Below are 23,606 nucleotides of genomic sequence, written 5' to 3' on the forward strand. Positions count from 1 at the left end.
TCGTGTTCATTGTAGTTTATTTTATGGGGCATTCCCTAGTCATAGGCTGTCAAACACTGACGTTATCCTGACGCAGCCCGTGACTGCTTCTGTTTTTCCGTTCTTACGTAGTTTCTCAAATGTCCCAGATGGTTGGCTCTTCATCCTACCTCATTATAATTTATCACAGGGGTCTTGGTACCTTATATTATCTGAGATCATTGATCCTCGGGTAAAAATAAGTAATAATTTCAGCAAAATGTCATGGTCGTGTGTGTGTGTTTTTTTTTTTTGACAATAGCGTTTCCCAGTGTAGAGAACTAGGCTACGTTGAAGTCACGCCCACCGCGCAACGTACGTCTCATGAATATTCATTAAAAGCCCAACAGAGGTTTGTTGCGTTTACGCCGAAGTGCGCGAGCGTGGACGAAACGGTAGCAAGATGGCGGCGTTGAAGGAGGAGCAGTGTTACGGGCTGTCCTGTGGAAGAGTGAGCAACGGCACCAACGTCTCCGTCTTTCACGTCAAACTTACTGACAGCGCTCTGAGAGCGTTTGAAGATTACCAGAGCAGCAAGGTAAAGTCTGGAGTTCGTTTCGAGCGAGAACAATTGGCTACCTGTTTTCGTAGCTGTGAGGTAAATACTGCAGTAGCTAGCTCGCGCTATCACCACAGCGTCTCGCGAGCTAGCGGCTCATCCCTCATATACTAGTGTCTACTAGCTAACAATTTACTTAACTGAATAATTGAGTTGAAGCTTTATCTTCCATGTCGAATCGATTACTGAAGTTATTCAGCCTTGCCTTGTCGAGTCTTCAAAGCCATTGAAGGCGATGTGAGGAGATATCAGAACAGAAAAGAGTATTTCTTTAGATAAGTAATACCATCTCTCTAGCATAGCTAGCTAGGTCTCTAAACGCTAAAATAAATGGTCCTAAGTGTCGAGCCCATGATACCTGGTCGTGCTAGCCAGCTGCCTAGTTTGTTGGTCAGCAAAGTTAGCTATCGCTGGCTAACTTGCCTAAAATTTGCCCAGTTGGCCTCAACATTTTAAAATTGATATATCTCCACCAAGTCTTTTTTTGCTTTTCTTGGTTGGCATGTTCTCAAACCGTTAACTTGTTCATCTCATCAACAAGCATAATAGTTTATCGCATTATTTTCCGGGTCCCTAAGCTAGCTCGTTCACTACGCCAGGTTTTTAAAAAGACATCAGGGCTTATCACTTTTAAATAGCCCAGTTATCTACTTGTCTAACTGAGGTCAGTAAACTTATTTGATTTAACAAACAGTGTTGGAGAGGTTGGATTTATTACTCAATGTGTTTTCGAGATACTGACAGGTGAAGCAGAGCATCGTTATATGTAAGTGATTAACACTTTGTGATTTCCTGTGGTATTCATATGGTATAATGGTCTCACAAGAAATCATAATCTCAGATTTCCTTCCCCCTTTTGGAAGGTTATAGATAAAGGTAACTCCATCGTTGATTGCAAATGGTGCTGAATTGTGTGCCGCTGAAAAGCGGTGAACAAGGGGGTTTTTTGTGCTTTTTTGTTTGGGGGGTGAAGGAGAGGGTTACATTTGTTAATGCTTTAGCTAGGCCTATATCCCAGTTAGACAGAATCAGAACTTATCAGAGGCTCGTAATAGCTGTAAAGGTGTAGAATTCTATCAATGCAGGAAATTCCCAGACCATCATCCTTTCGTTTTAACAGTGGGGAACCCACACTATAGCCGACACGCATGCACTGGTGGACAGCTTTCAGTTATGATTTGATGTTGAATCTTAAGTGTGTTCAGAGCTGGGTAATTTGCTGCTTTGAATGATTCATTGTGTCTGAGACACAGTGAAGTCAGTCATAGCTCGGTTGTGCGTGGTGTTCTTCGCCCGTAATCCAAGTATATCTGAGGAACAGGAAATTAAACTAGGCTACTAAGTTTACACCTGTATAACAGTGTTGATCTGTACGTCTGCCAAAGTCACATTGTCATTTTTATGGAGTCAACAGAATGACAGTGGGAATCCTGTGTGACTGTGAAGCATGGGTTGAACACATGACACCATGGGAGGGTGACTTGACTTTGCAAGTGAGCATGTGTGTATTTATAGGACGCGAGAGGAGAGCGTAGAAATGTTCGCCACCAGGTCTGAAGTAAGCTGCGTTGTGCAGACGCTTCGATCATCGGCCGCGTGATGATGAATAGGCATGGCTCGTCATAACCACGTACTCGTCGGTCGAGCATATTTGCACTTTATTGCATGAAGAGAACGTTTGGATTTCCTGTGTCCACTTTGAACAGAGCCGTTAAATGTTGAGCGTTGCCTTTGCTGGAAGCCATGTGGGGGGGCGGAGTTTCATTTGTGGCCAGACCTGGTGGAAACTGCAGGTCAGCCACAGTTGGTAACAAGTCGTGTTGCGACATAAACTAATATAAAGTGAGCAGTTGCTATTTTGTATTGCATCTTATTTCCTTAAATAGTCCAAATGAGCACAAGCATATCCAAGGGAGAGTTCACAAGGAATTGCTTGTTTTAAAGGAGTTTTCATCAGTGCAACACAGTCCCTCAAGTGGTAGCATGCTGCTGGTTTGTGTGGGTGTGGGTGTGTGTGTGTGTGCAGACCACAAGACCACAAGAAAATGCGTCGGAAGCAGCCAGACTCGATTAAAACATGCGTGAAGCCACTTTGACTGGCGCAGCGAGAGGGCCGACTGCGTGCCAACTAAGTGCTGTCCATGGCTGGAAAAATCTGAATGAAGTGGTGGGCAGCAGTCTACATTTACTTACGAGTGATTGACAGGTTTGGTTAAATATGGATAAGGACTTGCTTGCTATAGTGAGCAGCGACGTAATGACAGTGTTGACACTGATGGGGAGTTTACTGGAGCTCCAGGTTGCTTTACACAGAGGGAGAGTGCACTGTTGTCACCAATGTAATGTGTCTGTGTTTTTTGGCCTTAACATGGCACATGGCATGTGAGTTCCGAAAAGATGTTGAAGTGGGTGAAGGAAGTGTGTTTTTTGTTCTGTTTTCTGTCTTCGTGAACTAGCTTGCAGAATTACTGAGCTTTAACTGCTTCACCTGTGGCTCTGCTCATAACACAGAGGAGCTGTGACTTACCAGGGGAATCACTGAGACTTCAGTTTTATCGGTTCATCAAACTTCAACTTCCAAAGGCGATTTGGCAATAAACGATTGGTGAAATCGCACGGACGGTGTGTGGAGGTTGTCGACGAGAACCCAATATTGGTAGCCACCCTCATCAGATGGGGAACTTCTTTCACGATCTGCCAAGATTAGCATGTATGTCCAAATGCCTGAACATTGTACAGCTAATTATTATTTGGCGCTTTGCATAGTCTTGTAGTTTGCGCTGACATTCACGACGAGCCCGTGGGAATCATAAACACGCGCTGGATTCCCCACGTGATTCAACAAGTTCAGATGTTGAGCCTAAATTTCCGGAGAACGGAATGAAGGCTGGAGTCCTTCAGCACGTCGATTACTGCGTTACAACCAAGGCTAACCCCAGTACTACCAGTACAACCAGTACAAGAGCTACTGGTTGTGATTGTTTACTGGTTCCCTATTATGCAAATAGTATTTCTTTTCTATACACCTTTTTAAATACATTTGTATTTACAAGTTCTGCTCAAAATCTATTTGAACATTTTAATATTATCTACTGCCGGTGCAGTCCGAGGGAGTCTAAGGCAACTGTGGCAAAATAGAAGGATTTAAACCCTTGATTAATTATTGAAACCGTTATTGACACAAAGGCTTTCTGCGTCAATAGTCCGTTCAGTCTGAGGCCGAATGAACGTTGAGGCTGTGCACGCTATTCAGTGTGATCACAGTTGGAAAATCTGGGACGGTCAAAAGGGTAGGGTGGGGTGAGGGTGGGGTGGGGCTGGCCAAGCTGAAGTGTGTGAGAGGGGGAGCACACGTCTCCTGAGCGCTGGCTCACACACACACACACACGTATCTGCACTCTCGCATTAGCAATCGGGAGCCTGTTTTCTGTTTACATTGTCAGCCAATGTTTTGTTATCTGTGAGAGAAGATGACTCTGAAATATAAATAATTTCCATCACTTAGCAGTGGCAAATTGAGGCGTTTTTGTATGTGAATAGATAATTTCAGCATTCAGAATTCAATTGCTTCAAGCTGTTAAGAGCTCGCACACTTTAATTTGTGATTTCATTACGCTGGAATTGGCAGAGTTAAATTTCCGGCCCTGGTGGGACAGGGGTGTTTCATGCAGCTGGGGGGCTGTGCTGTATGAAGTGTGACTGTAGAAACGCTAACGAGCTTTCTCTCACGCGTTTGGGTAGGAAGCCGGAGGAATCAGCTGATGGCTTTTCCGCACCCTGGCCTAGCTGTCAGCTCAGCCACTGGGTGAAGTGTCGCCCAGGTTATTCTTGGATTCAGGCAGCGAGAGTTTTGAAGTCGCATTCCTGAAGTCGCAGCCTGTTGGGGAGAAGAGCGTGTGGCCGGTCCTGCCCGCCGCACCGTGGGAGTTGTAGCTGGGCTCCGGGGTGGTGCTGGCGCAGGGCCTGACCCACACACACCCGCGTCTGAGACCGAGGCTGTGTATTCCTGGCCCGCAACTGCACGCCGCCTTTATTCCTGTACACTGCGGTCTGCCCAGAATCTGTGTGTAACGTGTGTATGTACATCAAGTGAGTGTCCACCGTTAAAGAACAATTCCTGCGACCAATCGGACACGTTTTCGATGCATAACTTGGTGTCCGTGCTGGAACTGAATTCACACTGGAATGGTGAGATGTACCAAATTTTCCGAAGCAACACTCCGTGTGCTTAGATGGATACTTAACCTGCCAAACGCCTTAACCATGTACAGCAAGTTAACAGCTGCTTCAGGGAGAACCCAGAGGCCTTTTCTGTTAAATAAATGCTTGGTGTTTTATAGAAATCTTTTGTGTTTTATAGAAATAGGTTCTCCATTCCCTTAATTCTATAATATGCTAATCAAATCACAATATATTAGCTGGAAAATCTAGTAGTATCAATAGTAGCTGTACATTTTACTGATGTAGCAGGCCAACTTTCTAGTTTCAGATTTGCTACCAAACTCCCATGGTCGTGCTTAAAGCTATGGGCACTGAGGTGTTCTTCAGTGTGTTGCTACTATGAGTGAGGAGCCTGCAGCTTCCAGGTAAAGGGAACACTCCTCCTCCCAGACCTGCTCTCAGTGAAGTCACGCGGTGGTCAGAGCGAGCGGGCGGCCACTGCACCAGGTACAGGCCGTTTGCTGCCCCTCACCCACTCGCCCACCAACACGAGCCTGCTGGGTCCTGGGCGTGCTCTCCGCTCGTCCGGTCGCCACGGCTGAAATGAGTGTCTGTTGGAAATAGGCCGTGTGCGCCTTGTTGTCTCTGTTATAGTGCCTCTCTCTGTCTCTGTCTCTGTCTCTCTCTCTGTCTCTCTCTCTGTCTCTGTCTCTCTCTCTGTCTCTGTCTCTCTCTCTGTCTCTGTCTCTCTCTCTCTCTCTGTCTCTGTCTCTCTCTCTGTCTCTCTGTCTCTCTCTCTCTCTCTCTCTGTCTCTGTCTCTCTCTCTCTGTCTCTCTCTCTCTGTCTGTCTCTGTCTCTCTCTGTCTCTCTCTGTCTCTCTCTCTCTGTCTCTCTCTCTCTCTGTCTCTCTCTCTCTCTGTCTCTCTCTCTCTCTGTCTCTCTCTCTCTCTGTCTCTCTCTCTCTCTCTCTCTCTCTCTCTCTCTCTCTCTCTCTCTCTGTTCTATCTGTGTTCTAGTGCCTCTCTCTCAGATGCAGGGCTGCTCCGAGCGAGGTGGGTCGTGGTCTCGGCCACTCGGACCTGTTGTGTGGGTGCAAGGGCTGGAGGGATTCTTCTCCCAAAACCTGAGTTGGAGGATTTTGAACTGTGTTCATTTTCTGGTTTTGAAGGTCATGTTTTTATTTTCAGAGATTATATAATGCACACAAACTATTGAGGCCCTTTTTATTTCAATGGGAGATGACTATTGTAGCAGTATTTTATATTTTATTTGAAGTGCCATTAGAGAGGACTTGGCAGTACACTGTAATGCCAGTGCTTTTATTAAATGGTATCTACCTTTGTTGATGAGGATCACTTGTTCTATGTTGATTATGCTCTGATCTCTGTAGTTTCCTTTATGTGGTATAATGATTTTTTTTTGACCCAGTTAGTTACCATTACTTTCACTCCTGCTAACGGACACATTGTTAGTTGTGGTGGGACGTTTTGGGCCTCCACGAGTTCTGCTTGGTTCCTCTGTGGCACGAGCACCATAGTGCCACCCATGAGCAGCAGTCAGGATACCTGCTCTGTCCCGGGATTTGCCCTGTGGAACATTCTGGGCCCCAGTCCCAGAGAATAGTGACCTCTCAGCAGCCCATTCAGAGGGGGGCATCTGTATGGGGCTTGACTGGGCGCGACTGGCCAAGATCGATGCTTTCTCTTTACATTAGAGAGCTCAGTGCTGTCTCCATTAGCCTGGTGAAAACTTTGAAGAATAATTTTTAACAGTTACATTTTTTTCTCTCCTGTTTTTTATGAAAAATATTTGGTGCTCCTCAGTTAGAATGGTTCATTTCTGTTGATTAAAGAAAGGGTTTATACACAGTATGAGTTGGGGAAAACGTATTGTTATTGGTACAAGGCCAGCGTACATGGCCAGGTTCCAGGGCTTCACATTTTCAGTAGAAATATCCTGTACCCAGAATTAGCAATGTGAGTATCTTGTACACAGAGACCTTAGTTTTTTCATCATTAACCTATCTTGGCAGAAGATGAAATTACAATAATTTAAGTTTCCATGGAATTACCATTAATACCATTAATTACCCCCACCCCCCAACTAGGGCAGTTAGGGTTTACTGCAGCAAACGTAAAACTTTTGCGGATCAGTCTTCAGTACTTCCACTGTCCTCCCACCCTACGGTGTTTAGTTCCAAAGCTAAAGTAACTTATCGGTGGCTTTTATGGTGCCGTTGGCAACACCTCGGCCCCGCGCTGCACCGCAGTGCTACCACGCTAATTTAAAGCGCACTATTTGCGTCTGCGCTAGTGATATGCCCATCTCTGCGCGGCCAGCCACCTTTTCTGCCTGCTCATTAAAATAGTGCAAGTAAGCAGATAAGGCCCGGTCCTGAATCATCACGTTCGTTCAAAGGGAGGCAGGGTGGGTGATGTCGAACATGACTCCAGCGTTTCCAACCTCGTCGTGCCTTCTCTCCTGACCCTGACTTGTCTGTCGTACGTTCACCGAAGCAGCGTTGCACATTATGGACAAAAATGGAACCAACCACGGACAATCTAGTACGTTGTCCATATCAAAGCTATGCCTGCACGATGGACAGAAACACTACTGTGATCGTGTTCATCCGTATTGCGATTGAGGTGCGTCTTGTGAAGAACGTACTGCTGAGGCCTATTGTGAATCCACCTGTGTTCCGACCAAAATGACGTGTGTTTGAGCCTGTGAACACTGATTCATCAAAACACCCACAGCACACTCTGGGACATCTGATTGGTTAGAATGCTTGAAAAAAAGGACCTTGTATGAGGCCTCAAGTGCATATTGCAGCCTACTGGGATATTAATATTGCACAGGCCAATTCTGTGATGATGCTTGCTTTAAGAGCACAGTGCTTCGTTATTCGTTTTTAGATTACATCTCCGTCCAGCGTGAACCCTCCACTTAACTGGTGACCCTCTGAAAGCTCGTGGTGATCGGCCCACTACTGAGCCTACCTGCAGTTCTGGGGCATTTTCATTGTTCACGGCATGTAGGTTAACGCCTGCTCTTTACCATGCTCTTAATGTGACCCCTGACCTGTGATCTTTCCTCTCTTCCCCAGGGCCTGTCTGGTCAGCCGCTAATACGATTCACTGGAAACCAAGGGGTGAGTGTCCACTTGAAGTCCAACTTCACATTTGTTTTAATGTTCCTCACTAATGTCAATTCTTGATTTGCTGTAAGAGCAGCGAGTCATGAATACTCGAACACTTAACTGATGTTCTTGGTTAGGAGTTCCCCTCATGATCGTAGGTCGTGTCAGTGTAGATAATGGGACGATATCCCAAGATGACTTTCTGCTGCAGAGTATGTAACCACAATTACCGCAGCTTAGAGGTATAACTACAAATCGGGCCTAGTCAGTTTTTGTGACTGCGTTACTCGTTACCACCAGTCTCTCAAATTGTTTTAACCGTTTCAAATTGTTTTCATTTTCCTTTGGTACTCCAATTACAATCTTTTAGAGATACACAGACTCAACTGGGTTTTGACAAAGCTAGTTCAGCATTGCAGAGAGACAAAACGATCAAGGAAGCAGAATTGGTTCGCTGGTTGTGATCTCTTGACTGCACGCTGTACACTGAATAGATTTCCTTCAGCTGGAATAGATTTCTTTCCGACGACTTCGGACTTAAACGCAATGCGCTCGAGACTCCGCACTCCTGTGCCTCTGCGTCGGTGCGGAGCAGAGGGGCCAGGTCGTCGCGGACCCCCACCGGTCACAGCTTTGTGCGTCGGGTTGTTGCAAGCGTACCTGTAACTATCGCTGGCGTGCATGCTAGCACACTAGATTCCGCGGAATGTTAAGGCAGCGCCGTTACTGTGTGCAAGAATGTGGTTGGTCTGCCTGCCTTGTCGTCGTCATTATTAATATATTTGAATACAGTAGTTTTAAAACCCTGAGGGTATATTGAAGAAACACACCTTCAGGCAGTGTCGGCATACTGATGCCGATAGAACGAACTTGATGTCAGGGTTCATTAGTGACCGTTAGCCACCCTGCCCGGCTTCTCCAGGACCCGCCTACACTTGTTGCTCATGGCCCTCCCCGTGGCGGAGGAGGGAACTCGGCTGCAGCGATTTCGCAGCGCCCGTTTATCCTGACTAACGTCCTGTGCGCCTGCGTGGCCGTGCATTCAGGAACCGCTTCCGTCTGCAGGCGGCTGCAGCTCACCACAGGTGCTAGATAAGGAGCGAAGAGGCTCCGCCCACTCCTCCGCCCGAGTCTGCGCTGCTGTGGACAGACACGCTCTGGCCTACGACACGTTATTGAAAAGCCTTAGTGGTTTAAAGGACGGAAAATTGCGTCCTGTACGGAAGCAATTTTATTGCAACACACATCACGTTTGCAATTTCAACTGTGGTTTGTAATTATTTCCTATTAATTAAGGCTTAAAGCGAATAGTGACACACACAATCACATTATGAGGACGTTATTAAAAAGCAAACTTATACAAGCAAACGTATAACTGAAGCAAACTTCTGTTATTGAATGCCAGTGAACAAAAGGATCAAGTTTCTTTAACAAATAGCTTAAGATACATAGGTTTATAATAAATGTTTGTGTGTGGTCACCACAGTATTGTTTCTAAATTATAGCAAATACAGGTATTTCGAACACTTTTGTAGTATTGCAAAAGCAATACTAGTTTAGCTCACATTTCCTCGCTCTTGTGCACCAAAATTAACCGGGGGGGCTTGGCTGGGGCACACGATGCTCACAAGAACCGACTTTTTGGGTCAGATTCGTCACCGATGGAAGGAGAAGTGGAGCTGACGTGAGGTGCAGATGTCCTGCTTGACCTCGGGTCGCTGGTGCTTTAGCTACGTCAGCTCCCGTTTCGGCCTTGCGTTCGGTTTCTAGTTCAGGGACTTTGTGCAAAGTGTTTGCGAGGCAGCTTATCTCTGGTCAAGTGTGGTAATCCAGGTTCTGACTCTACAAACGCACCACGTCCTTCGCTGAGTAATGTGCGGCTGCATCCATCGTTTTGTCTCTGGCGTTTTTATTCGCAAGTTTTTTTGTTTTTTTTTTTGCAAGACATCTGACATGTTGGTATAAATGTCCATGTAAAGTGCACGTCACCTCTACTGCGGTGTGCGGCAGAGTTTTAGCACGAGATTCACATATGCAGAATGTGCGTACTATACACAACGATCAGTGTTTTGTGATCGGATTATTGCACGTTCATTAATTTTCAATCGTGCATCTCTTCTTTGCAGTTAATTGTGAAACGTCCTGTAGTTTGTGATCTTGTCATTTGATTTGGGTCCATTTAAGCTGATTAAATACTAAAGTGCTAATCGGATTAAATACTGCACTGCAGTAGGAATTGTGGTCGGCCGTCACAGTGAACACTTGTTGGACTTGGAGGATCTGGCAACCTATAACCAAACATTACTATAGCGTTACTTGTTATGGCTGGATTATTTTTACAGTGCTGTCTGCTAAAATCCCTCCTGCTGAACACCTTGTTCCTTTCAGCCCGTAAGAACTGAGCTGCGTTTATTTCTCACGTTTGCCCTGTCGCTTCATCACACGTGATTTGTAAGTGTCACTAAACATCTGGCAGGTGTTCTATTAGCCATTTATATGTAGTGATGGGGGAATATGAGGGGGGAATATGAGGAGACTCTGCAGGCAGCTCAGTCCGTCTGTGGGGGGGCACGGCTGCACGCAAGCCCCTTCACAGGTGTAACGGCGGGGAACTGAAAAGCAGCGTTGTTCTCATGCAGGAAGGCCGGGTCTGTGTCTCAATCTGTCCAGCCGTGTCGCTGCATCACTAGCGACATCGACAGCGTTGGCGGACGGAGGGGGGGGGGGGGTGCAGGGGGCTTATCAATGAATTTCTCAATCGACGTGTTGTACTGCCGCATGCCTAGAGCCACGTAGTCGAGACCGAGTGAACACGCTGCACCTGTAGGGAGTTGTGACCTGCACCACACGAGTGCAGCAGTGGTGGAACTAATACAGTGGTGGAATCGTACGTTCTGTTCATGCATACAAGCTGCTCTTGGTCATTAGCAAGAGCCACTTCAGCCGGATACATTATCCTCCATCACATTTAACCTGTTGAGATCTTAGACATGCTCCAAGGAGGTCTTCTCAGAGTCGGGCCGCACCATCATAACCGTCGAATTACTAGGTGTGGTGTTTCATCTACATGGGTAGAACATTTCATGTTCTTTCAACATTTCAGTGACCGAATAAGAGACGCAACTTTTTCAGGGGCTCAGAACTTTCTTGAGAAGAAGGACAAGTGGTGTCAGGCGTGTGCTGCTAGTCATTCCTGTACTGCGTGCATGTAGCGTCAGTTAGCAGCAGGAGCAGCTGATCTGGTGAAATGGCCTGAGTTTGCACTACCCGTCATGCATCCTCAATTTCATACTTTCGAAATGTTGTGGCTGTGGGTTTTCTTGACACTTGTTCCTTCGAGAGCATTTCCGTGTGCGTGTGCGCAAAAAGTAAAGCTTTGAGTTGTTTTTCGTTAGAAAGGAAGGAGATGTTGGTCATAAAGGATATTAAAGCACATGTTCACTTTTTCTTTGTGGTTTTTTTTTCTCACCACTCTGTGATTGTGAGCGGAACATGTCGGCGCCTGTAGGTCGCTGACCCACCCCTCCTCGTCTCAGACGTGAGCGCGAGCTGCAGGAGAACCAGCCCCGGACACGCTGTTTATTTATAGTGGGCCACCTGCGGGCCACACGCACGTGTGAGCCTCTCTGGGTAAACAGAGCCCAGCCCGAGAGCAGGACGGAGTCGTGCGTGTGCGTGCCGTTCCTGTCTCTGTCTGCGTGTCGGGGACGGTGCGGGTGTCTGAGTGCACGAAGGGGGGCGGCTCTGACTTATTGTGTTCTCCGCTACTACCACTGCGATCCTCCATTTCAAACAAGGGTCTTGTCTTTCCCGTTTCTGCACCGGACAGTCGTCTTCTCCCCGAGTCCACCAGGGCTCCTATAAACCACCCTGCTCACTGGCGCGACCTGTAACCCCATGGTATTAGTTCATGAATCCCCTGGAGTTCCTTAGTTACTCCAGCAGTATTGTTCATCTGTGCGGCGTTCGCTGCTCTCGGGAAGCTCACGGTTTGCGCAGCACCTCCAGACCGTGCGGCCGAGCCCCTGTATGCCGCCAGCCCGCCATTGTTTATGTGCCGTGTCTGTCGGACGGTGGCGGTTGTCGGTGACTCAGGTGTGTCCTTACGGCCCCTGTGAGGTGAGGGGGAGACTGCAGCAGCACAGCAGACTGCTGTGTTAATGCTGAGCAGCGATTATGAAGAAGCCCTGGGGGGCACACACACACACACACACAGGCCATGCTTGTCAAACTCACGTCCACCAATGACCTATAATTTGTCATATATCGGGGAGAAAAAAACATGCCTGACCTTTATTACCAATTCTGTGTCCTCTTACCAAGCGCTTGCGTACACCCTCTCGCACATACATACAAATATTTTATACATTTATTTTTTGTCTGCTTTGAGGAAATGTCACACACTGGCTAACGGTTTATCGATCTGGCCTCTTAGAACACAGCTGGGATTGGCCTTGATGTTGACCGCCTGCTTCTTCAAGCACCACCAGGAGAGACACAGACTGCCCGTGACTGCACACTGTACAGGAGAGACACAGACTGCCCGTGACTGCACACTGTACAGGAGAGACACAGACTGCCCGTGACTGCACACTGTACAGGAGAGACACAGACTGCCCGTGACTGCACACACTACAGGCCCACAGGGCAGCTGCTCCAGGCTCCGTTAGCATGTTTGTGCTCAATGTCCTTCCGTATGTCCCCAGAAAATCTCAATACCACGCTCCGAGAATCCGAACGAGCTGCGAACGTTTGCGTTCTACTTGTCCAATGTGGGGAGAGACAACCCTCAGGGCAGCTTTAACTGCATACAGCAGTACATCACAAGGTAAGACACTTCACACACACTGTTGCCGTAGCCCTAACCCTCAACACACACCCCTTTCTGTAAGACCACATACATTTCAAATAGTAATACAAAAAAAAAGCCAGCTAACAGCCTGAGGTTAAAGTTACTGTCATCATTATTTAATGTTTGGACTAGAAATGTTCAGCAGAAGCATAGGTGGTGGTGAAGATGAGGATGAGGATGATGAAGGTGACATAATTTAGCTTGGGGGATTTGATAATCCCAGTAATGATGGCAGCCCTGTGAGTACGGCACCATCTGCTACTCCGCTCCCTCTCCCGGACCCTCCAGCGTTGAGTGTCTCGTTTGGCCCGCGGTCAAAGAGGCGGCGCAGGCCCATCTCGGACTCCCGGGTGCCGGCGTCTTCTACAGCGCGATTGGTGGAATGGTGATTCCTCATCTCAAACAATGTATTAAAACAAAAGCCAACAGTGGTGGGTTCACCACCAACAGAAGTGTCAATGTTTCAATAACTTGTCATGTGTCCTTGTGCATCAATTACAGCTTGACTACGTCTCATGCTGTTGACAAGTGGACTTATGTCCACTGAGGCCTGGTACCCTGCTCTTCTTGAAGGACCCTCAGGTCTTTGAGGTTCTGGGGTACAGAATTACGTGCTCCTGCACCGTGACTCCGCTGCTCCCACAGGTTTTCTGTGGGGTTCAGGTCAGGAGAAAGTGCAGGCCGCTCCACACGAGAGACCCCAGTCTCCAGCAGCTGTTTCCTAATGACGCGACCTTGATGAGCTGGAGCGTTGTTGTCCATGAAGATGAAATTAGGCCCGTGGTGTTCAAGCAGAGGCACAATGATTGGATTAATGATGCAAGTAGTATGGGCTGGTCACAAAGTGTAGGGCAGTTCTGTATTGACTAGACACACCTACCCACACTAACCACCACCACCACCATCACCGCTCGTCTGGTGACAACTTGTGTCCTTGTCGTCTCCAAAACCGTTGGCGGCAATCATTTTGCGCTCAGCCTTAATAGACTTTCATCAGTGAACAGCACTGAGGCACACTGGTCCCTCATCTGGCATGAATCCTCGCTGGCCCATTCAAGACCATGACATCTGTGCTTGGTGCTGTGGTCGTCTAGTACGCCGGCCACACTGAGGTAAATAGTTTTGGATGGTCTGACACTCTCGACTCCCTTAAATGTGCCCGGAATCGTGTGGCATTCATCATCCGGATCCGTAGGGCACTGTTCACGATGATCCGGTCGTCTGCGTGGGTCGTCTGCGTGGGTCGTCTGCGTGGGTCGTCTGCGTGGGACGTCCACTTCTGTGCTTTTCTGCGACTCTTCCGGTCTCTGTATCTCCGTTACACCCTGCTGCTGACACTTCCATCTGAGAACATCCTGTTTGAAGCCTCGCAGTCTCGAGGTTCTGTTGATCAGTCGTTAGGTGTCATCTTTCTCATGATGTCAGAATGTGAACAGCGTGGTGAGGAGGACTATTTAAATCGTGCATCAAAAACCTGTTGTGCATTTTGCTGTTTGTAGACCGTCAAGGTGTGCAAAAGGTACTGAAACATTGAACATTAAGTTCACCTGTAAAGGTTAGAGGGAATTTTGGGTTCCTCTTGAAATTTCACCTGAAACGCCCCTAACTTTTTGAGTAGTGCATGTCTAAGCGTAGCATTTAAATGTTAGGCTATGTGTCCTAATTGATCAGACTAATAAGTATGTACTGAATATCAGATTATTTGTATTATCATACGTACAGTCAACTGTATTAGTGATATTGAGAGATCTGTGCCCGCGTCATCATGGGGGCAGTACAATGGGGTTGGGGGGTCAGGCCTCTTGTCCTCGCAGGCCTTTTGTTTTGTGAGCGGGGAGCAGGTCCCTGGTAACGTGCCCGCGCCTGTCTTGTCCCAGTGAAGGCAGCATACAGCTGGACTGCCTGGGGGGGATCCAGGACAAGATCACCGTGTGCGCCACCGATGACTCCTACCAGAAGGCCCGGCAGAGCATGGCCCAGGCCGAGGAGGAGACCCGCAGCCGCTCCGCCATCGTCATCAAGCCCGGCGGCCGATACGTTGGTAAGTCGTGCCCGGGGGCTTGGGCTGGTGCGGCTGGTGCTGTGTGTGGGTGAGTGTGCGTCAGGAACAGATCGCTGCCTCCATGTGACTCTTAACTTGTCCACGCTGCATTATTTATGATGTAAAACTGCCCAAGCGCCGCCCAAAAATATGTGCTAGCGAGCCGAGCCGGTGCTGAACGTCTGCTGCCGGATCAGCCGTGCCACGGTGCGTGCGTTGGAGCTGCTGGCATTATGTTCAGAACCTTAGAACGTGGCCTCGGGGCCCAATCTCGTGCCCAGATACTGTGTGGTGGTTTGCCTAAAAACCCAAAACGGACAAGCCGAGCTCCGGCCCGACCGGCAGTGCTGACCCGCTCTCTCCCCCTGGCAGGCAAGCGCGTGCAGATCCGGAAGCCTCCGCCGGCACTGTCTGACGTGGCGCCCTCGCGCCGCACCTCGAGGCCCGTCATCCCCGGCAGCCAGAAGAAGAGCGCGGGGCCAGGCCGGCCGGTACCGGGTCGGCCGCTGCGCGAGCGACTGCTCCACCTGCTGGCCCTTAAGCCCTACCGCAAACCTGAGCTGCTGGTGCGCCTCACCAAGGACAGCCTCTCCGCACACGACAAGGACACACTGGACGGCCTCCTGCAACAGGTGGACACACACACACACACACACACACACACAGGTAACTGGGTAACTGCGCCCGGGGAAAGCCTTGCCTGCACAAGGACGCCAATATGCATTAGAAATGATGTGTGGGTTAAACCAACCTTGTAAGCATAAAGTGAAGCCTTTCTCTGTGATCTGCAACAGAGTTGCTTTCACACACATGGTAAATCATGTCTGTGTGGAGGATGTATAAAATTGTCCCAGAGACACTCGGTTCACTATAGGTTCCCCGGTACTCCAGTTTGATGTACATTTGGTGTTGAAGTGTTTTGTTTTCTATTTTGAGTGCATGACGGACTGTTTTTTCCCCTGGCTGTAGGTGGCTAACCTGAATAGCAAAGACAACACCTACACGTTGAAGGACTGTTTGTTTAAGGAAGTGCAGAAGGACTGGCCCGGCTACACCGAGGTGGACCAGCAGATCCTGAAACGCATTCTTGTACGGTAAGCTGCGCTCAGATCTGATCGGCGTCTCGGAAGCGGAGCGTGTGCCTGCGTCGAGTTCACGCCGTTTGCGCAGGTCTCGCTCGTCTCTGCGTTTCACCTTTTCTCACACGGCTGGTTAGATCTTCTCTTGTCCCAACGCCGCCTCTTTCCTGTCACGTTTAGTTCCCCCCCCCTCTTCCCTCTCGTGGTAGGTTGAAGGATTGTGTGTCTCAGTAGGGGAGGCGGTTAGTCCAAGCTAAAGTCCTTTCCTTCACTGCTAAATTTAGTGCACGTTGCAGTGCGCCGTGTTCCAGCTGCCGTTTCAAAACACCGGTCCGAGGCGTCTCTCCCAACGTGAGCGGATCGCATTGCGCATCTGGGCTGCACTTTGAACCCTGGGCTTGCGCTTATCAGCAAACGCCACTTTTCGTGTCGAGTCGATACGCACGCAAGCGTTCGAATCCGAGGCCGTCATGCAGGAGCGGCCCGGGAGAGCTGTGACGCAGCCCTGCTCCGGCACACGCTGCTCCGAGCGCGTGTGGGCGGCACAACTCCAAGGTCCACGCACCTGCACCACCACCACCGTGGCGGCTACTGCTCACCTACCTGCCCCATACCCCCCCCTCCCTCACCCCTCCCCCGAACACTTGAGTTCTCGGTGTCTCTCTCTGCCCCCTGCTGACGGAGCCGGTCACTTTATGACGTCACCCCATTCGTCTGTGAGTCACTGGCGTAAAAAAAACAAAAACCAAAGCCCTGGCTCAGAACCGCTAATGACTCAAAGCTGCGCACTGCATGTGTTCCGCACGTGAAAGCGAAAGCGTGTGTGTGCGTATGTGAAAGCGTGAAGGGGTCGACCCGGATGATTTCGTTTAATCGTTTCTGACGGCTACACGTGGTTAGCTGCTCAAGAACCTTTTGGCGGCCTTGGTTAGCAGATAAACGTCGATTGTGCAAAGCCAAAGTGAAGCAGCTCGTGCCGCTTTGCTAAGGTCTGCGTCGAACTTGCTCCGCATCATCTGTCGTTACTAAAGCCAGTCGCTCGTTCCAAACCGTTTCCGGTACACTTTACGTAACCCAGCCGTGTCCTGCCTGCTCTGTCTGTTTGGCACGTATCGTAACAAATAAGAGTTTCCGTGGGCGTGTCATACGGTGCTCTCCTCTGATGTGATTCTTGTCTCCACAGGAAACTGTGCAAGGCCCAGAGCAGCGCTCCAACCCCCGGGGACGGGCCGGGCAGCCCGCACAAGGAGCCGGCCAACAGCTCTCCCTCCCAGGTCAGCCTGCGGCACTCCCGCCCCGCCTCCCCTCCCCCGCAGCGCCACACGTACGCTGCAGAACTCCCATCTGGTGCCTCAACGCACCGTGGTTCAGGAGCCGGTAGGAGAACGGGTTTGTAGGAGGGCAGGTTAAGCGAGTAAATCTTCGCAAATCTGCTGTCAAAACAGGATGCCGTAACTGACACTGAATTTTTTTTGTTTTTATTTTACCTGGTTTTTAAGGTTTTATACAGTTATAAAATGTATTTTTTGTGTGTTTAGTGTTAACATTTTTTTCTGTTAAGTGGAAATGGATCACATCAGGTTTACCAGTTTGATCATAAATCTTGCAACCCTCTACAAACCCTCTACGTATTTCGTATGTGTGCGCACGCGCCTGTTATAATCCAGGGTTTCTGGGTCAAACTGATTTGGTTGCAAAATGCATGTTTACTGTTTTCCTGACTGCTGATTTGACCCGGAGTTTCTCGGCCATAGGGCCACGGCATCTGTTGTTGGTGTAGATTATATGTCATGACCCATCTTCTTCGTGGTAAATACCACTGCGGCTTCCCCATGCGAAGCTCCCGTGGCCAATCGGACGCTGGCCTGGCCTTCACCCCGCCTCCTTTTGTGGCTGGGTTTCATCTCGCTGCGCATTTTAATTGGGGGGTGAAGCAGCAAGTGATAAGCAGTGACCATCCCCCCAAATTCTGGAGCTTAGCTGCAAACATGCAACTTGCAAACAAGCCACACACTTGTATAACTACGCCCATCGGCTGTGATCGCGATTTTAGGAATGGAGGTCAATGTTCAGCCATTGATTTGATATTTAGTGAAATTTAAGTCCACAAAAATGTTAGTTAATGGAAAAATTAGGTCATTTAAACGGGTGTTTTGGTGGTTTTCAGAATTTCTGGTAATTGGTGCATACTGCAAGCACCTGGTGATGTTTAACACGGAGTCACTGAGTATGTGTGAATCCAAACTGGTTCTGAGGCTGGTGAACTACTGCTGTGGGGGCCATAGTTCCACTATGTATACGGACCTTTTCAGTTTGGGGTTCTTTGCTGTTGAGGTCACCTTCAAGCCTTATTCAAACCTTCGTGGCCTTATTTCGTTTCTACAGAAAAGGTCTGCTGTAGACTTCATTGACCCCCTGGCCAACAAGAAGCCCCGAATATCACATCTCGTCAGCAAGGTCGCTGGCCCCATCAACGGCAAGCTAACTTCCTCTAACGGGAAGGACTCGTCCGGCTCTCAGACGGCGCCGGCCGTGGCCGAGAGCTCTTCTGTCGTGCCTCTGCCGCTCCCGGACCTCCACGGGCCTTTCGACCCGCTGTCGGACGTCAGCAACGACTCTAGCCACAACGGGCGGGACTGTGAGGGCCCGGAAGCGGCGGTGTCGGAGCGGCTTAGCCACCCGCCCGCGCCGGCGGCCGCGAGCTCCACCCAGACGCCGAGCGGCCCGGTCTGCTCGTCTCCGGGCCGCGCCAGCACGGCCGGACCCCAGACCCGGAGCAGCTCGCCCTCCTTGCACGGCAAGTCCAAGAAAAAGTCCAAAAAACACAAGGACAAAGACAAGTCCAAGGAGAAAGACAGGGACAGAGAGCGGGGAGTCAAGAGGGAGCGGAGCGGAGGGGAGAGCGGAGGCTCGGAGCCTAGGAAGCAGTGTGAGGTCACGACGTGTCCCGACTTGAGCCGGAGCAGTATTCCACACAAAAGCACAGGTACACACCCCTGCTCGTCCTTAAAGAATGCAGTGTCGGGTGCAGGAGTAGACGGAGAGGCACCGAGGGTTATTAGCTTTTGCATTGTTTCTTTTAATGTGTTCCTTTTATGAATTTTTAGCTGTATATATCAAACATCGTTTGAAATTCATATAAATATATTTCCATATTTATTTTTAAAGAAAACCTAGGAATCTAATTGCAGTCTAAAGTCCAGAAGCCTCGGCTTGTTTTACAGGGTTTTTACCACTATTTCTACCCTCATGTAAAAGTCCCACTGTTCCCCTTTCACAGAAAAATAGAGAAAGCTGCACACCTGGATAAATACGACCAATGATCGGCCATTTGGGTGAAATTGAAACTTTTCATATAGAGAAAACGGAAAACCTTTGTGGGATACAGATGACTTCTTGCATGTATACAGGATTCCTACCTGTATTCCTGCAACCTGTTTTCTGTCCTTTATCATTTTTGTCACATGTGGCATGAGACGGAACCCGTGTAAAGGTTTTAAAGTGAATAACCTTATCACTAAATGATAAAAACTTTATCCTCTGTCTCCTCTTTACTTTCCCATTAAATCAATGTGCACATCTACCAAGCTGCTTGACAGATGTTTCAAATACTTTCTTAAATTTGTTCTCCTAAATGTCTGGCAACGTGCTTCCAGGTGTTTGGTACCAAGCACTCGTCTGTAGCGTCCCGTGTTCCTCTCATCTGTCCAGGTCTCTTGTCCAGTCCTTGTACCCTCGTTTACCTCTCGTGTTTCCCTTCAGATCTAAACGGAATGTGCGGCAGCTCCAGTATTTCCGCTTCTTCGTCCGAGACTGCCGACTATTTATCGTAAGCACCGCTCGATCTCGATGCGTCGTTCAAATACTGTGCAGATTTTGACATCAGTGGCTAAAGCGTAGCCTTCGTAGTTTTTGTGTGTGTGTGTGTTTATTTATTTTGTTTGTTTCACTTCGGAACCGCCTGTCGTGCTCGATCGTGGCGTCGCCCTCCCTGTCCTGCACACGTGAGCAGGAAGTACATGGCCATCGGCTCCCAAGAGCAGCGTCAGAGCTACAAGAATGACTTCAACAGCGAGTACAGCGAGTACCGGGGCCTGCACGCGCGGATAGAGGGCATCACACGGCAGTTCACCGTGCTGGACGCTCAGCTCCGACAGCTCCAGCAGGGCACCGATAAGTACAAGGTGACCGGCGAGCTCCACGCTAGTTCGATACGTGCGCACGACTTTGGAGCTAAGCGTTTCTACACCGTCTTGAGCGGTAAAACAAGCTAGCTGTTTATGGCCATATTGCACAGACCCCAACAGGTTATCTCTGCTTTTGTGCAGTACAGTATAATTAGGCATTGCTTTGGCAAAGTGATAATTGGTCTAATTATCCAATTGTCCTAATGTGTTCGGTTAGGGTGCCTTTATGTGCATGTATATCTATGTATTTAGGTGAAGTGTAATTGACATTCACAAATATGTTTTCATAATTGTTTCTCTATTCACAGACAATCCACAATCAGATACTTCAAGAGTATCGCAAAATAAAAAAGGTACACTGTAAAGCCTCATCTCGCCACACAGATACATTAAATATACATCTAGGAAAAATATTCATCATTGTTTCCTCTTTCCTCAGACTAACCCTGACTATAGCCAAGAGAGGAACCGCTGTGAATATCTCCACAACAAACTGGCACATATAAAGAAACTTATAGCAGAATATGATCAGAAACAGCTTCAAAACTGGCACTAACCATGTTGTGTAAAATATTTTTTTTCTTTTTTCTTTCTCTTCTGGAAACAACGAGAGAGAAACTCTGGATTTGTAGGATATATATTTTTTTCTTTATCCTTTTTTTTTGGCTTGCTCTAAAATAAAAGTTGCTCTAATGTAAAATGCCACGTAAAGAAGTATTTTCCCCTCATGGAGGGGGCCAAGCTCTCTAGTGAGGGCAATACAAACTGAGTTCTTTTTTTCTTTCTGTTTTTGGGGGTGGGGTTGGTTCTTTTGGCAAATGTGGCCACGCCTCCCTGTGTTGATACACTGCATATGGGAAAAGCCTTGTGGGGCCTCTGCTCTCTGCTGCCCTTTCTCAAAAGCACACAGGCCTCCCCCAGTGAGCAGAAGAGGAGTCTCGGCCTTGGGGAGCTCGCCACCAGTCCGGCCCTCACGCGCTGAACAGGGACGAGCAACACTGATGCATAGTTCGCTCAACACGGCTCCTCCTCCTTTGTTTAGTACAAAAAAAGATAAAGATTTATTATTTCTCTATCAATTAAATGGAAGGTACTTATATTTTGTTTTTTTTTTTTATTTATTTTATTTTTCTGGGGTTATACCAGATCTTGTACACTCCTCAGTATGATTTTTCCCCCCCTATCAATCTATCAAAAAAAAAAAAAACACGAAAAAAAAAGTATTTTATGCAAATGCTGCCTTGTTTTTCAGGTGCATAGTTTGCATAGTTTATTCTCTTTCTTATGCAGAGGTTTCCCCTGTACGTATTTGACCAAGACAGCTTAGCCATTTCTTACATTGTGTGCAGTGTTATACCGGTATCTCATGTGCAATGGATGTGTATTACATGCCTACAAGAGGGAGAGTGGTATCTGCAGAAGCTTAGCCAGCTTCCGTACCGGCAAACTAGAGCTGTGCTGAAGCGCACGCTTGGCCACGCCCTCCGTGCCAGGGGTGGGCGTGGCCCCGGCGTTCACATCCTCCCGCTGGTGTTCCAGCCAGCTAGACTAAGCAAAGAGGCCAGGCAGGGTCGCAGAGCTGCCCTCCGCCTTCAGTTATGCAGAGGCCTAGTACTACAGACACAGCAGCATCCTGACTGCTGTGCTGGGCTCTGGCCTCTTTCATTAAGGTCCTATTCCTCCCTCAAACAGACAAGATTGTATCCCTTTAAAGTACCTCGGGCACGCGCACACGCGGGGACACCCGGAGAGGGACACCCAGTGTGCAGAACTGCTTCTGATACCGTACTGTCTCTCAGTGCTACTGTCTTCTGTTTACCAGCCCTTTTTAAGTCCGATGGTAATGTAGAGCTTACTCTAACTGTATTTTTGGGTAAACGTGTAACTTAGACTTTTTCTATCATGATTCATAAACATGCAGTAATCTCCGGGTGACCCTGTTCTCTAGATGGTCTGGCCTCCTTTCCAGCGTTTCTGAGATGACTGTTAAACACCGAGGGACCGATCTCTGAGGCGCTTACGGCCAAAACTCGCCTTCTGATCGCATCCGTGTAAAGGTTATACACAAAGCTTCAGATGACGTGATTTTTGTCCCCGAAAAGCCTCAGACAGAATGATTTTTGAAACCAACAGTGCAAGAGAGCTCTCGACAAACGGTTCATCTGTTGTCAGGGCATCTATTGTGTTTTTAATATTGAGCTTTTTATGTTTAAACATCACAGTTCTGCACTTTGCACAGCCTATTGCTATTACTGTTACCTGGGTTTTGTTGCAAGGATAGCGTTTCCTTGTCCATGTAAGTGCATGCTTTTGTGAAACGTGTTTTTCAAGAAAAGAAAAAAAAAAAGGCAAGCCCACCAGTCCTTGCATCATAATGTCATACTGCTGTTGAAGGGCATTCAGATCCAAACAAAGCCTGGTGAGACTTGTGTGCACCAGCGCTCCAGGACTGGGAACAGAACGTACCTTCCTAGTTTTCCCATCAGGAACGCTGCTCTCTTGTGCTCGGTTCCATAATTTTTTTTTTTTTTTGTGGTTCTAGAATTTGCTTTGGGCCTCGTACTTTACCTTTGAGTACATTTAAGGACTTAAATGAGAAACCTCTGTAAGGCACAGGGGTCTTCCTCTTTAGCCTTTTATCTAAAATGGACCACATTTAAATGAGTATGAACACAAATGAGTAGGTTTTTCATTTCGTGTGGGTTTGTTCTCTTTCTGCTGGCATTTCATAGTTCTAACTGGTGCTAAAGCTAATGGGTACAATCTGCAAAGTAACATTTGGGTCTTGTCATTTTGGATGCATTTCATTGTCTTGGTTTCACTTCAGTAATGCTGTCAACGGTGCAAAAGAAATTGGCTTAAGAAATGTGCACAACCCCAGAGAAGATAGCATTTGTTGGGATTTATAGTCTGCTGTGCTGTTGGTGTGGGTAGAAAACACACACTATAATGAGCTAGGCTGAATGTGCCAAATGACCTGTTGTATAGGTTTGCATAAGATGAAATATGCTGCTGTTTTAGCAAAAGGGGAGGCTTCTGAAAAGATGTTAACGCTAAAACCCAAAGCGTGCTTTTTGAAACGATATGGGACTGGGACTGAAATTTGTCTTAGTATTTCAATAAAACTCTTGAAAACCGTTTTGTCTTTTTGGACTCGGGTCGATATTTTCGAGTTTGGATGAGTGTGAGTGTCGGGCGTCGCTGGTAAGTCACATTGGATCAACGGCATGTTGTGAATAATGTTGTCCACTAGATGGAAGCACAGACTTGCAAATTCGGTTGATCCTGCAGTGTGAGGACATGGAGTACTTCAAAGATTTTCTTGCAGTTACCTTAATGGAGTGTTGAGCCATACAAATAAAAAGAAATGCTTGTCGTTTTTGGGAACATTAGATTCTCATACAATAGCAACAACTGCAATGTAAAGGAACCTATGCCAAGGACAACAGATAGGACACAGTGGCCTGTTTCCCCACTGAGACCATATGTTGCTGCTCTCTCTGTCTCCGTTTCCAAGCTGGAACCGAGACCCACTCCTCATATGGCAGCAGTGACGATGCCTAGCTAGC

The 23,606-nt window shown here is 48.0% G+C and overlaps 1 protein-coding gene across 2 annotated transcripts; it reads left to right on the plus strand.

Annotated features, from left to right (window-relative positions):
* The first annotated feature begins 380 nt into the window (after positions 1-380).
* ell (elongation factor RNA polymerase II) lies at positions 381-22,412 on the plus strand. 2 transcript variants are annotated; one of them, XM_077024548.1, is made up of 12 exons: positions 381-616; positions 7,846-7,890; positions 12,585-12,706; positions 14,608-14,771; positions 15,144-15,403; positions 15,741-15,865; positions 17,034-17,124; positions 18,236-18,836; positions 19,613-19,679; positions 19,863-20,034; positions 20,346-20,390; positions 20,477-22,412. In XM_077024548.1, the coding sequence occupies exons 1-12, from the start codon at positions 422-424 to the stop codon at positions 20,591-20,593; spliced, it is 2,004 nt and encodes a 667-aa protein (XP_076880663.1). In that variant the 5' UTR covers positions 381-421; the 3' UTR covers positions 20,594-22,412. The 2 variants fall into 2 exon arrangements, with proteins under 2 accessions (XP_076880663.1, XP_076880664.1); XM_077024549.1 differs by having other exon boundaries at positions 381-556.
* The last annotated feature ends 1,194 nt before the right edge of the window (positions 22,413-23,606 follow it).

Source organism: Brachyhypopomus gauderio, chromosome 12, assembly GCF_052324685.1.
Source record: "Brachyhypopomus gauderio isolate BG-103 chromosome 12, BGAUD_0.2, whole genome shotgun sequence".
Taxonomy (NCBI): Eukaryota; Metazoa; Chordata; class Actinopteri; order Gymnotiformes; family Hypopomidae; genus Brachyhypopomus; species Brachyhypopomus gauderio.

Excerpts from the sequence above, each read along its gene's own strand:
- ell (XM_077024548.1), top strand. The coding sequence starts at position 422 with ATGGCGGCGTTGAAGGAGGAGCAGTGTTACGGGCTGTCCTGTGGAAGA. Across the intron at positions 17,125-18,235 it reads CCAACAGCTCTCCCTCCCAG|AAAAGGTCTGCTGTAGACTT; the intron begins GTCAGCCTGCGG and ends TCGTTTCTACAG. Across the intron at positions 19,680-19,862 it reads GAGACTGCCGACTATTTATC|GAAGTACATGGCCATCGGCT; the intron begins GTAAGCACCGCT and ends ACACGTGAGCAG.